Below are 15,304 nucleotides of genomic sequence, written 5' to 3' on the forward strand. Positions count from 1 at the left end.
AACGGCTTTAAAGCCCATTTAAAGCGCGACGGCATGGAACGCCGTAACGGCGTTAAGGGGTTAACATAATAGAGTCAGAAATACATGATTGTGTCCCTGACCCTATAGTGCTCTTTTAAGCAAGAGTATGTGAAGAGTAGTTAGGGTTGCCACCTTTCTTGGAAAAAAATACCAGCCTCATTTGTATAATCAAAAGGAGTGAATCTGAGAAAATTATGTAAAAACACCAACAAACTACTCACAGTTTGATTCTGCTGTATAGATGGATTGCTCCCAGTGTCTCAGTCTCGCAAGTCACCCAATGTCTCAGTGTCCCTATGTATCACAGTGTCAGTGTCCCCATGTCACCCAGTCCCCTAGTCTCCCAGTGTCTCAGTGTCCTCATTTCTCCCAGTGTCCCAATGTCTCAGTGTGTCCCTGAGAGACCCGGGGACACTGAGAGACATGGGGACACTGAGACATTTAGGGAAACTGGGAGACATGGGGACACTGAAACATTTGGGGACACTAAGACACTAGGGACACAGAGACATGGGAACACAGACACTGGGAGACTAGGGGACACTGGGAGACTTGGGGACACTGGCTGGGAGACAGACACTTGGGGACACTGGGAGACATGGGGACAGTTGTGGACATAGACATGGGGACACTGGGACATATAGGGACACTAGGCACACTGAGACACTAGGAACACAGACACTGGGAGACATGGGGACACTGAAACATTTGGGGACACTAAGACACTAGGGACACAGAGACATGGAAACACAGACACTGGGAGACTAGGGGACACTGGGAGACTTGGGGACATTGGAAGACTAGGGGACACTGGCTGGGAGACAGACACTTGGGAGACAGACACTTGGGGACACTGGTAGACATGGGGACAGTTGTGGACATAGACACGGGGACACTGGGACATATAGGGACACTGGGACACATGGGGACACTAGGCACACTGAGAGACATGGGACACAGACACTGGGAGACTTGAGGACACTGAGACCCTAGCAACACTGGATGGGGGACATGGGGACACTGGGAGAAATGGGGACATAGTGTCTCCGTGTCCCAATGTCTCAGTGTCTCCCAATGTCCCTATGTCTCACAGCATCCCCATGTGTCTCAGCATCCCCATGTGTCCCAGTGTCCCTAGTCTCTCAGTGTCCCCATGTTTTCCAGTGTCCCCAAGTGTCCCCATGTTTTCCTGTGTCCCCAAGTGTCTCAGTGTTTCCAGGTCTCCCAGTGTCTGTGTCCCCTAGTGTCTGTGTTCCCATGTGTCCCCTAGTGTATGTGTCCCCAAGTGTCTGTGTCACCTAGTGTCTGTGTCCCCATATGTCCCCTAGTGTCTCAGTGTCCCAATGTGTCTCAGTGTCCACATGTGGCCCCTAGTGTCTCAGTGTCCCCATGTGTCCCTGCTGCCTTTCCCCCCATCCCTCACTTACCTGAGCTGTAGAGCTGCTGTCTGGACTCTCTGTGCTGTGTAGCTGCTCCCCCACAGATCACTGAGTAGTAGAGAGAGGCAGGGAGGGTTATGCTGTAACTTCCTATCCCTGCCTCTCTCCACACACAGTGACCCCTAGTGGCCGGTGCTGGTATTGCAGAGTAATCTCCATCTATTCTGAGAAAAATACCTGCATTTGTATTGCCGGTATTACTGCAATACCGGCATGGCCAGGCAACCTCAAATACCGGCTGTGCCAGTAAAATACCAGTCAGGTGGCAAACCTAAGAGTAGTGTGTAAAAAAAAAAAACACACTTTTTTTTTTTAAATGGGCCTATTCCATGGGCCTGGGCCTGGAGCTGCAGCTCCATCAGCCCCTATGTTAATCCGGCCCTGAACCACAGACATCGCAATGTTTTTCGAACTATGCAAGTGCATAATTAAACACTAGAGGATTGTCTGAGTGGTGTTATAGGCTTTAAGGATGTATGGAAAACTATAAAAAAAGACAGTATTCTGCCTGCTTTAGCAGAGACATGATATAAAAGGAAGGGAAGAAACCAAGATCACCTATTTAGTTGATTCCACGTAATATAGTTTTATTATTGCTGTACTAGAATATGCTGCTCAGTTCACAAACTTACACTTAACAAGAATGTTTCACCATACAACATATATTATTGCTATTTTATTGTTTTGGATCTCAAGGTAAGATTAATATTACATTTAATAATAAATTTGAAAGAGGTAAGAGGTGTGGATAATAAGAGAGCTATAATAATTACATATTATTAACAGGTATATTGTTTAAATGTGTTTGTATATTATATAAGGGTTGATATGATTTTCAGAACTAAGATAGGATTAGTTTTGTGGAATTAAGTAGATTATAGAGGAATATGAGGTTTGGAAATACCCCTGCCAGAGGTGGGACTACGGAAGGTGCAGCAGGTGTAATAGCACCATGATCCACCAGAGCTTTTGTTTGCAAAAGTTCAAACGTGGTATGTCTGTGAATTGCCTGAGGACGGTGACTGTGAAATGCATGCAGGGTGTCTGTGTGCTGGATAGTGCAAAGGGTGTGTGTCTGTATACTGCATAGTACATCCCTGCATAGTACATGGAAAATGTGTCTGTGAACTATATGAGGTAACTATATAATGCATGGAGTGTGTATGTGTACTGCATATTATGTCTCTGTGTAGTACATAGAGTGTGTGTCTGAACTGCATGCAAATTGTCTTGGAGGTGCATGGAGTATATCTGTGAGCTGCATGATGTAGAATGTGTGTCTAAACTACATTTTGCGTGTACCCTACTGAGTTTCCAGTTGGTCACATTCAGTCAAGGCCAGGAGAGGTCTCACATGCAGTGAGGGCAGACATATGACAGGGACCAGCACTTTAGGAGCCATTACAGGGTTTGGATAGCTAGGCAAATGAGAAGATATATCTGGGGCGAAAGAAAGGGGCTAATTGGAAGAGGAATATGATCATATATTGCATAAGCCTGCCACAATGTCAGTGTACCCCATTCTTGGCAAAATTGGCGTTGTGGCAGGCTTATGCAATATATGATCATATAATGTAACTAAACCCCATTTATTTTTTGCCTAGGTGAGGTGTTTTTAAATAAAACTATTACAATCTCTAAGATTTCAAATCATTGTTTAGTGAAAAAGCGAGTGCGCTGGATTCTGTATTTTGTATATTTTGGCCCCAGCAGCACCCTATAATAATATATGCATGTTCAGGTGAGTGCAGCCCTCTTGCTTTTATATATATATATATATATATATATATATATATATATATATATCTGTATATATATATATATTTGTGCTCGGAATTTAAATACGTAACGGATAGTAACTGTGAGCAAAGTTGGTTGTGGTGTGCCGAAACCAACGTACGAGTGGGCCTGTAAATAAAAGAGGGCCCACCAAGGAGAATGTAATTATAACAGGGTGTAGGTGGGGGGGAACAATCAGCTGAAAGGCAGAGGTGAGTAGGGGCTGGGAGTTTAAGTAGGGGACTTACTCCTCCCACAAATTCAGGCCTCCACAAGTTCAGGCCTTTTAACTTGTGCTCGGAATTTAAATACGTAACGGATAGTAACAGTGAGCAAAGTTGGTTGTGGTGTGCCGAAACCAACGTACGAGTGGGCCTGTAAATAAAAGAGGGCAAAAAGATAAATTCGAGAAATACACACTTTATTGCATTTTTTACAAAACCAAGTTGCTGAAAGCTTGGCGAAGCTCTTTCTCCGGCTGTGGAATATATGCAGTATATATGGAGGATTTCCACCGCCACAGTCTCTTGATGATATGGACCGGTGTGTTAGTGCTAGAGGCTGCTCCTATACGGAAGGAGTGCCTAGAGAATGCAATCGGGTTGTGTCCGAGCTTAGATAACAGAATTCTGATATGAACCATCAATTTTGCTGTGGTTAACGGGTGCCCTTGTAGTGTTAAGAGCGGAGAGTCCAGTAGGTGACCGTGTAGAGTTGACAGTAGGTGGTCTAGTACTTTTACCGGACACCAGGCATTATCAGTAGGGAAGAGAGGAATTATAGTAGGGTGTAGTGACCGGTTGGTTTTAGTTGTAGGGATCGAAAGTTGGTAGTGATCCTCTATTTTAGTGAGGTGTGATATTTTAAGTCTTAGCTTCGTATCTCCTTGACACCGTATTTGTGCCGATGTCGAATGGGGCTGTGTCAAGGAGATTGCTAAGTGACCTGAAGATAGGCCCATCTATAGGTAATCTAATGGTAGAGAGTGGAGGTGAAACCTTTGATATTCCTTTCAAAACCTTTTTGATGGGGTATGAAGACAGGAAAGGTGTGTTGTTAGGAAAAAAAGGTGAGGCTGTGGTGCTGGACCCCCGTGAGATATAGTTTAATGGTGTTGTGAGATAGTTTAAGGTGTAGGTGGAAAAAAGAGGCAAAAGCCACCATGGTTTGAATAGAGAAGTCACCTTGTAAACCGAACTCTGCTGTGAATTTATTAAATATATTAAGAGCCCTATTGTAAGTGATAGCCGTGTTTGGTGATAATGCTTGGTGAGTGAGTGCTCTAGCGTGGTTCAAGAGTGTGCTTAATCCAGGATTAGATCGTGGAACCGTGGTGTCCTGGATGGTTGTAGGTGAGCCGTTGGGAGTGCCTGAGAAAATGCCTGAAATTGAGAACGAGAGAGCGTCAGCGGCCGTGTTGTGAATACCCGGGATGTGAAAACAAACTAAGTGAAACTGGCCGGATGCTGCCAACCAGGTCAGCTTGCGAATCAGCTGCATGATGGTCAGGGAAGATGATCGCCCTTTGTTCACGATTTCGCAAGCTGCCGAGTTATCAGAGTAGCATTTGACTGCCTTGCCAGACCAGAGATGACCCCAGGTGTGTGCAGCCGCCACAATGGGATAAATTTCAAATAGTGCTGAGGTCTCTCTGAATCCTGGCAAGGCATCCGTATCAGTGGGCCAATGGCCCCTGAACCAGTGGTTCCCAAAAATGGCTGCAAAACCGGTATTGGCTGCTGCGTCTGTGTGGATGATGGGTGAAGAGGTGGAGAGAGGGGGAATAAACATGGAGATTCCATTCCAGTCCTTCAAAAACTTCCCCCACATAGCTAAGTCAGCCTTGGCGTGGGGGTCCAAAGAAACTGTGCCAGAGTCCGGAACTCCGTGCAGCAGGCAAAGGAGTCTGGATATGAAAGACCTTCCCTGCGGAATGATGTTTAAGCATGCGTGGGATAGGCATAAGGCTATCCTAACTATAAGATAAGGCCAGGGACTAATTAAAGTATTTTTAAAAATTAGGTAGACTAGATGGGCCGAATGCTTCTTATCTGCTGTCACATTCTATGTTTCTACACACACACACACACATTTTCTCACACATTCACAAATTGCCATTTTTATTTTTATTTAAATCCACCCAGCCTTTAGGAGAGCTAAGTGGATCTTTCCCTGGCATCCAGTGTGTCTCCTCTCAATCTTTCTGCAGTTTCTCTCTTCTCCTCTGCACGCTCTCTGTAGTGATGTCAGCGGTGGAGTGACATCATGTCACTAAATAGCGAGCAAGGGAGCAGAGAGGAACTGCAGAAAGGTTACTGCTCCCCGCATGCTTGCCGGCTCTAATGTTTCCTGTGTGGCTTAGCGAAGGGCTGACAAATGCCAGGCGCCAGGTTGAAATGTCTAGTCGTCATGGCGACCTGGCGCCTGGAATTTGTTGAGCCGTGTGTATGTATGTGTGTATATATGTATATATATACACACACGTTTTATAACTGCCCACCTTCTTTTGTCCCTGGCCCCTTGGTATGAATCCTGGAGACACCACTGTCCATCAGGCCCATAATTTAGAGCATAGACAGAGCAGGTTGCTTGGTAGGAAAAATGAGAATGAATTTATTATCCTGTAATTTCTGCCCTTCAGCTCTATGTCACCGTGAACTCCTCGTGGCTGTTCTAGAGCCTGTATTATAACTCAATCTCACAGTCTACTCCAAGACAGCCCTGAAGACAGAGAGTACATTTAATGCTTCACATTGATGTATATTTTCTGGTGTCCTCCATGCCACGTGGATAGTTTTTTTCCCCCTCATAATTCCACTGGCCTGGCTGAGGAGATTGCAAAACAACCCCCAAAAAACATGTATATGTCTCATGTCTACCTTCTCCCCTCCAGACAATGAACAACAATAATCAGACTACTGTAACAGAATTTATCATCATCGGTCTGAAAAACATTCACCAGAATAGAATGTTGTTTTTTACTTTACTCCTTCTCATTTACATTGCGATCTTCATGGGTAATTGCTTCATCATGACTTTAGTGCCAACAATGACTCACCTCCATACACCTATGTACTTCTATCTGGGTAACCTCTCATTATCTGATGTGTTGTTGACAACTAATATTGTACCCAACATGCTACACATTCTATGGACAGAAGAAGAAGCCATGTCAATTGCTGGTTGCGTCTTGCAGTTCTATATTTTTGGTTCACTAACAGCTACAGAGTGTTTACTGTTAACAGTGATGTCCTATGACCGTTACCTGGCTATATGTAACCCACTTCGATATTCATCCAAAATGACCAGTACCCGTTGTCGTTCTCTCATTTGTTTTTCTTGGCTTGTTGGATTTACCCCTACTCTTCCAGTCTCTGTAAGTGTATACAAGTTGCAGTACTGTGATCTGAACACTATTGACCATTTCTTCTGTGACCTTGCCCCATTCTTAAACCTTGCATGCTCAGACACTACAACAGTCAAAATGTTAGCTTTTTTGTTGTCTTTCTTGGTTACGTTCTTTCCATTTCTACTTATTATAATGTCTTATATCTCCATAATGTATACAATTATTAGGATGCGCTCTGAGAAAGGAAGACAGAAGGCCTTCTCAACATGCAGCTCCCATCTCGTAGTAGTGTCTTTGTACTATGGGACACTCTTTATTCTCTATGGCATACCAGCACAAAAGCATTTAATAGGCATTAACAAACTGCTTTCTCTTCTGTATACTATTGTCACTCCTTTACTTAATCCAGTTATATATTCACTAAAAAATCAAGAGATCACTAAAGCGTTTGAAAAGATTTTTATAATAAAATCTGGATTAAGGTAATGCATATGTCAATTAATAAAATAAACTCATACTTTTTGCATTTCTGATAACTTATTTTGTTGTTTTGCTCTTTACAACCTGCAAACATCAGCTTTCATTAAAGCACATAAGAGTGGTTAAGTTGATTCTCAAGGACTTTTTAAAGACATTGTGAAAAAAAAAATAAAAAAATAATAATAAGTTTATTAAAATTTAAACCCAGAGTTAAGAAGGGTAGTTATGTAATAGGAATTTCTTAGTACTTATAAACCCTCTCCTAATAATGTATTTAATGGAAAGTAAAGAAAAAGACTAGTCAGCTAAACTCATTAGAGTACCCTTTTCTAGCAAATATTCATTTCAGTATATTTCTTTATTTTTCCAATTAACTACTACAAATAACTCTATCTGGCCTAATCATAAACATTTAATCATGGGGTAAAACAAACCTCAGGGCACCATAACAACTAGCTCCCCATTCACAAGCTAGAGAAATGTATATATTTTTCTCAAGCTGCTTTCATGAATGGAGAGCTAGCAATTGACTTAGAGCGGCAGCTGACGTATCAGTCCTAGGCTTCCTGTTTGAAGGATCTGAGAGCAGCGGAAGGACAGGGGTGGTGCTAAAAGGAACACTATAGTCACCTGAATAACTTCAGCTTAATGAGGTTGTTCAGGTGAGAACTATAGCTCCCTGCAGTCTTTCTCATGTAAACACTGTATTTTCTGAGAAAATGCAGTGTTTACATTGAAAGCTAGGAACACCTCCAGTTGCAGTCACTCAGAGTGAACCAGAGGGACTCAGATTTGCTGTGCAGGAGCATCCTGTGATTCAATATCTGCTCCCACTGCATGCAGACACTGAACTTTCCTCATAGAGATTCATTGATTCAATTCATCTCTATCAGGAGGTGCTGATTGGCCAGGGCTGTGTTTGAATCATGCTGGCTCTGCCCCTGATCTGCCTTCTTGTCAGTCTCAGCCAATCCTATGGGAAAGCACTGGGATTGGATCAGGCTACCACTGGGATTGGATCAGGCTACCACATGTCAGCAGACTGCTTGTTTTTCCTGAGTCTAACAGCATGCATATTTACAGCTTCTGGCTTAAATACAGTAAGATTTTTACTATATTTATGGAGGCATGAGGGGTCCAGGGGGGCTAGATGGTCGTGTTAACACTATAGGGTCAGGAATGCATGTAGTTGCACATGTGACTATAGTGTCCCTCTAACGCTTATAGGTAAGCTGGTGCCTGGAGCATCCTAGCACAATAACAATTCCATCCCAATGACGTTGTTATGGTATCTGGAGTGTTCCTAAAAAAAAAAAAAGAAAATTCTGTCAAGAAATTAGAGACGAGCATATAGAATGTATGATTTTTGCCTAGGGGTAAACACTAAATATTTCCAAACAATCTTGTTTCAGTTGATATTATTTATGTAGCTCTCTTGATTCCAATTTGTTTCACTATGCTGAGTAATAATCTATGTATATTCTTGCAATGGTACGTAGAATGACACAGTACACAATTGCCTTTGGCACACAAGAAAAATTGAGCTTGTAAAGGTGGTGAGGGGGAGGAGGGAACCCCTGAAAATAAAATAGGGAGCACAGAATAGAAATGAACTCCCCATAAAAATAAGGATACTTAACCTTTATTTAGAATATACAAAACATCTCAAGATAGAAATAAGTATGGAGTATATTTTAGTGTAGTTATAATCAGTGGCGGATCCAGAGACTGATCTCGGGAGGGGCACTTGTAGATTATTTAAAGAAATAATCCAGGCACAATAACCACTACAGCTCAGTGTAGTAATTATGGTGCCAGTAGTGTGAGAACCCAATCCCAGAGTAGGTAGTCAAACCATTTAAGAACAGTTGGACAACTTACCTGGGGTTTGCTGGGATATATGGCATAGGAGCAGTGGTATGTGTGAGAGGTGAAGTTTGTGTGAAAGGTGCAGTGTGTGTGTGTGTGGGGGGGGGGGTGTAGTGTAGTGTGTGAGCGGTGAAGTGTGTGTGTGAGTGCGTAAGGGCGCAGTGTATGTCAGGGTTGCAGTGTGCGTGTTAGGGGGCAGTGTGTGTGAGAGAGCTGCAGTGTGTGTGAGCATTGCAGTGTATGTGTGAGGGGGCAGTGTGTGTGACAGTTGCAGTGTGTGTGTGAGGCTTGCAGTGTATGTGTGTTTGGGGCAGTGTATGTGGGGGCAATGTGTGCATGGGGGGCAGTGTATGTGTGTGTGTGTGTGTGTGTGTGTGTGACAATGTGTGTGTATATGGGGCAGTGTGTGTGGGGGGCAGTGAATGTGTGTATGGGGGGCAGTGTATGTGTGGGCAGTGTCTGTGTGGGGGGCAGTGTGTGTATGGGGCACTGTATGTGTGTGTGTGTGGGGGACAGTGTGTATATGGGGGCACTGTATGTGTGTGGGGGGCAATGTGTGTATGGGGCAGTGAATGTGTGTATGGGGGCAGTGTACATGTGTATGGGGGGCAATGTGCGTATGGGTGGCAATGTGTGTATGGGTGGCAGTGTGTGTATGGGGGCAGTGTGTGTATGGGAAGCACTGTATGTGTGTGTGGCGCAATGTTTGTATGGGGGGCACTGTATGTGTGTGTGGGGCAGTGTAGGCTTGGGGGGTCGTGTGTGTGGCAATGTGTGTATGGGGGGGCAGTGTGTGTGGGGCACTATATGTAGTTATAATCAGTGGCGGATCCAGAGACTGATCTCGGGAGGGGCACTTGTAGATTATTTAAAGAAATAATCCAGGCACAATAACCACTACAGCTCAGTGTAGTAATTATGGTGCCAGTAGTGCGAGAACCCAATCCCAGAGTAGGTAGTCAAACCATTTAAGAACAGTTTGACAACTTACCTGGGGTCTGCTGGGATATAGGGCATAGGAGCAGTGGTATGTGTGAGGGGTGAAGTGTGTGTGAAAGGTGCAATGTGTGTGTGTGGGGGGGGGTGTAGTGTAGTGTGTGAGCGGTGAAGTGTGTGTGTGAGTGCGTAAGGGCGACAGTGTATGTCAGGGTTGCAGTGTGTGTGTTAGGGGCAGTGTGTGTGACAGTTGCAGTGTGTGTGAGGCTTGCAGTGTATGTGTGTTTGGGGCAGTGTATGTGGGGGCAATGTGTGCATGGGGTGCAGTGTATGTGTGTGTGTGTGTGACAATGTATGTGTATGTGGGGCAGTGTGTGGGGGGGTCAGTGCATGTGTGTATGGGGGGCAGTGTATGTGTAGGCAGTGTCTGTGTGGGGGCAGTGTTTGTATGGGGGCACTGTATGTGTGTGTGGGGGGACAGTGTGTATATGGGGCACTGTATGTGTGTGTGGGGCAATGTGTGTATGGGTGGCAGTGTGTGTATGGGGGCAGTGTGTGTATGGGGAGCACTGTATGTGTGTGGGGGGCAGTGTGTGTATGGGGGGCACTGTATGTGTGTATGGGGCAGTGTAGGCTTGGGGAGGTCGTTTTTTGTGTGGGGCAATGTGTGTATGGGGGGGCCGTGTGTGTTGCAATGTGTGTATGGGGGGCAGTGTGTGTGTATGGGGGCAGTGTGTGGGGGGAAATGTGTGTATGGGTGTGCAGTGTATGTGTGTGTGGGGCAATATGTGTATGGGTGTGCAGTGTGTGTGTGTGTGTGTGTGTGTATGGATGGCAGTGTATGTGTGTGGGTGTGCAGTGTGTGTGTGTGAGGCAGTGTGTGTATGCGTGGCACTGTTTGTAGGGCAGTGTGTGTAGGGCAATGTGTGTGGGACAGTGTGTGTATGGGGGGAAGGAGGGTAGGGAGTATTTTTAATAATGTTTTTTTAATTTCCTTAATAAAATAAATACATCATGTCCTCCCTCGCTTCTTACCTTTACTGAGGGAGGAGGGGGGACATTTCTCGACCCTTGGTGGTCCGGTGGGAAATGCCTGGTGGTACCAGTGGTTCAGGGCTAGAGTTCACTCTCGCGAGATCCGGAGCATTGTCGTGGTATCTGCGGCAGCACTCCGTGCTCGCGAGAGAAGGACCCAGAGGAGCTGCAGGCTGAGCTCCCAGGTCCTCTCTCCCTCCCTCCCCTGCCTGCTGCCCGCACGGTGCCTGCAGACGGGGAGGAGAATCTCTGATCTCCCCTCCGGTCCGTGAGGGCACATTGCAGGGCTGGCACTTGCCCGTTGCCCCCTCCTGGATCCGCCACTGGATATAATGTGCATATGAGTTGGAGAATAATTAAGTTAAATGTCATGGAAGAACAGAAAAGTAGCAGTAAATAGATAGACATAGATATTGTCATTCTGTAAGGTACAGCAACGCCCAAGAGATAAATCAGCCTGAACTAATTCATGAAATATTAATGATTTCCCACAAAACACAATTAAGGTTAAATAAAATGGGTATCAAAAATATAGGAGACCTGAGTGGAGTTTTACTGAAGAGCAAGCTATTGAGTGTCTCACATTCTCTGTTTTTGTTGCAATGCATTAACTTGGGTTCTCCCTAAGTTAAAATGGTAATCCAGATGTGGAAACAAGCTCACTGTTCCTAGAGAGGTATTAGCTACAGGTCGCTGATAATGCCGTAAGAAGGCTGAAACGATAGGTTGCTCTATCTCTCATGCAGAGAGAACTTGCCTTATGGGTGGGATCAGTCTGATAAGTTTTTATCTGCCCTCCGGGTTATCATTGTGGCGGAACCCACCTCGCCACTGTGAACTGGAGAAGCCTGGTTGCTAGCCTCCTGCCCTGCGACTATGGCCCCTGGGAGATATTGCCCTTTAAGGGACTGAGTTGGGACTCCTGGACTACTATTATACTGTGCTGACCCTTTAAGAACTGCATTTGGGCTTATGGACTTTTATTGTACAGTGCTGGCCCTTTTAAAAAACAGTGTATGGGGGGGGCGGAGCCTAACTGCGAAGCGGAGAGGTCGCATGGCGCCGAAGCTCCAGAGAAAAAATTATAGTTTTACTCACAACAGACCAGCAAAACCTTCCAAAATTGACACAAATACCGGCAAGAGATAGCAGATCGGTCATGGGTCCAAAATCCAAAAAACCGAAGCCGGACCAGCAAGGACATAACCATGATATCGGGCAATGTGGAGGCAAATGCACGGAGCACCAGGGCCCAAGATGGCCGCCCTAGCCGACACATACTCTGACTTATCCGATGAAACCTCACTGGAGGAGGACGAGCTAGTCATGCCGAAACCACCGGCTGCCATGACCAAGCCCCAAGCCCCAGATGGGGCGCCGATCACAACATCGGTATTAAAGTCCCTGCTGGCTAACCTACAGTCCACGCTACAAGGGGACATAGCCACCCTTCGGGTGGAGCTGCAAGGCATAAACTCAAGGCTGGGCGCCATGGAAGTCACCTCAGCAGCCCACAGCACGAGTATCACCTCCATACAGACGGAAATTGCGCACCTTCAAAAACAAAACGCAGACTTCGAAAGGAGGTTCGCCGCTGTAGAAGATGAGCGCCGAGCAGCCAACATAAAAGTAAGCCCGATGACATACCTACCGAGGAACTACCGCACTGCGCACGCTGGCTACTGGCTGAACTACTCTCACTGAAAGCTGCCAAAGCCATCCAACTAGACGGCACATTCAGGATCCCGAAACCGGCCAGAGACCCAGCGACGGCCACATGCGACATGATCATTCGCTTCCAACACAGAAGGGACAGGGCTGCAACCCTAGCAGCGACCAGAAACCGGACACAACTCACGTTTGAGGGCCACGCCTTGTCTTTCTTCGTGGACCTCACGAGAGGCATGTTGGCCTGGAGGGGGTCGTTAAAACCCTTCACCACGCTACTCAGACAGAGGGACATAGCATACAGATACCTAATCCAGAGGGGCGAAGACAAGCATGTGGTTCACGATCTCCAAGGAGCACGGGACTTACTTCAGGCTTTGGGCCTACCACAGGATTCCATGCACAGCACGGCATCCCAGACGACCACGAGACCTCCACACAGATGGGACCCTGCACGGGCACCAACTTTTGTGCCGCGACGACTCAGGCAGGAACCTTTTGAAGGAGCCGGCACCTAGAGACCCGGAATGACCCACAAACTGTTTCCATGACACTATTGGGACAATGCCTAATACATCGTTTAGTCATAATTGTTTGGCAGTTTGACTCACCATTTTGACTTTACCACTTACTGAGCAGTATTAATGACTTATTTAAGTCTATCTTTCTCAGTTATGGTTCACCAATTTTAAAGATAGAAGTTTGGGTTTTCGTTTTTCCTTTGCTTTATGAGTCAGATTGTCTATTTAGCCTCTAGTTATGCCAATAGTAAATAACAAATATGTTATTTACTATTGCAAAAGCAAATTTGCCACAAACTTGATGGTCTAATACTTATTACTTTGTTTCCACTTTATAAAGCCCTATGCGATGAAACATGTTGTGGATTTTTTAAATCATTTTAATTAAAGTGATTTGGGCTACTTTTATACTGTGATTGTCACGATTGGGAACCTAAGACGCTAACAGGTCACAGAAAGTAAAGGGTGCAATACCGGTCCTTAGAATGGCCGGGTTAAGCACACTAAGAATAGTCAGGAGACAAGCCAAGTAAAGGGAGCCAGAAAACAGGAGAACGAGAAACAAGCCGAGGTCAGAAGAATGGAGAATACGGGAAAATCGGAATAACAAGCCAAATAATCGGTAACCAGAGAGACGCACGAACAGACTGCAATACAGGTATCACAAGACCACAACAGGGCACTGAGAGACAGGAAAGGTAAGTATATAAATCCAATGGTTAATTCTGATTGGATAACTTCCAATCAGAATTAACAATCACACGTGGGAGATATTTACACCTCCCACTGTGATTATGGTACTGTGACTTTAACGCTGGGTCACGTGACCGACCCTGGCGTTCGTAAAAACGTGCGGGCTCCCAGCGTGCAGCGTTATAAATGCTGCTGCTGGGAGGCGAGGAGGAGGACGCAAGCGGCGCCTGGAGCTGAGAGGACGCCGCTCGCTGACAGGTAGGGGAAGGGGAGACCGCGGTGCCCTGACAGTGATTGTACCATTTTCCTTTTTTAATGCTTTTTTTAAAAAAATGTTTGGTCTGGCATCCTGTTTATCATTACAGAGAGAATCTCACGTAAGAATCCTAGGTGGGGATTATACCACTCACGCCTTATTCATTGAGTGGTGTGTCTGCTGAATCAAATGTGAGTACATTTATTTGTATTTATTACTCCTGGTTTAGTGTACACAGTGAGCACTATAGTCATTTTTTTGGTTCATGATCCATATACCTGTGAAAACTGCACGACTTAACTTCACTACTACATGTATCCTACAAGTGGAGATTATACCACTGTACACCCATCAAACTAGAGCTGGTCTTAGCTCTATAAAATGTGAGTAGGAACATATAAGACTTGCACTTTAAAAGAACCATAAATTGGAACATATTGCACTCTTGGCTTACTTCTTTGTTTTATCATTTGTATCTATACGGTTCCCAGAAAACTTTGGATCTGGTATCCCCATAGAAAAGGACAAAAAGACTCCTCTATGGGATTTGGCTATTTGCTTTGCAAGTTTACACACCCACTTTGGACTTTTATATTTGCTACTTGTTCTTTGTTTATTTGTTTTAGTGTTTTAATATTTTTTTGCTCATTTTTGCTCATTTGCTCACAATTGGCACAACCTTTTCCTGATTTGCTGCATTATTCTATTTCTGTTGGGTCTTTGAGGTAGCCACATCTTTTAGTTTTGCTGCCGCTTTTTCTTTTTCTATTTGGTTGTACAGAGATGATCCTTCTGTTTGCTTTCTATCACTTATTACTTACCTATCTGTAGACCTCACACGTTACTTAAGTTTTATTGCAACATCTGCTTAAATCTGCACTATGCTATATTACAGAACTGGCCCTTTATTGGTCCCCAATGTTCTTGCAGTCTACAGATATATTCTTGTTCTACATACATTATAAAAATGTGCTGATCTATATGTACACTTATTATCTTCGACAAACTAATTCTGTGTTATTTCAGTGTATATCATGCAATCTTTGTTTTTTAACATGCACAACAAAAGTAAAGATTTTTTTAAAAAAATGTTACAAACATATGTATCAGTTCATGACTGCTTGGTTTTGAAACTGTAAACGTATTGCTCTGCACTAATAGAAAGGGAAATAACTAAATATTGCATGATAACAAGGGGTACAGTAAAATTCTCTATGACTGAAAATCTTTTAAATCATCGAATCCCCAAAAATAGCAT

General features: G+C 44.6%; 1 protein-coding gene across 1 annotated transcript; it reads left to right on the plus strand.

Moving 5' to 3' along the window:
• The first annotated feature begins 5,993 nt into the window (after positions 1-5,993).
• On the plus strand, positions 5,994-7,074 carry LOC134612203 (olfactory receptor 5V1-like). The gene has a single exon (XM_063456556.1). It carries the CDS (start codon positions 6,136-6,138, stop codon positions 7,072-7,074), a length of 939 nt encoding a protein of 312 aa, XP_063312626.1. The 5' UTR covers positions 5,994-6,135.
• Positions 7,075-15,304: the final 8,230 nt, after the last annotated feature.

The sequence above is a fragment of the Pelobates fuscus genome, chromosome 5, assembly GCF_036172605.1.
Source record: "Pelobates fuscus isolate aPelFus1 chromosome 5, aPelFus1.pri, whole genome shotgun sequence".
NCBI lineage: Eukaryota > Metazoa > Chordata > Amphibia > Anura > Pelobatidae > Pelobates > Pelobates fuscus.

Coding starts and splice junctions, on each gene's coding strand:
- LOC134612203 (XM_063456556.1), top strand. CDS start 6,136: ATGAACAACAATAATCAGACTACTGTAACAGAATTTATCATCATCGGT.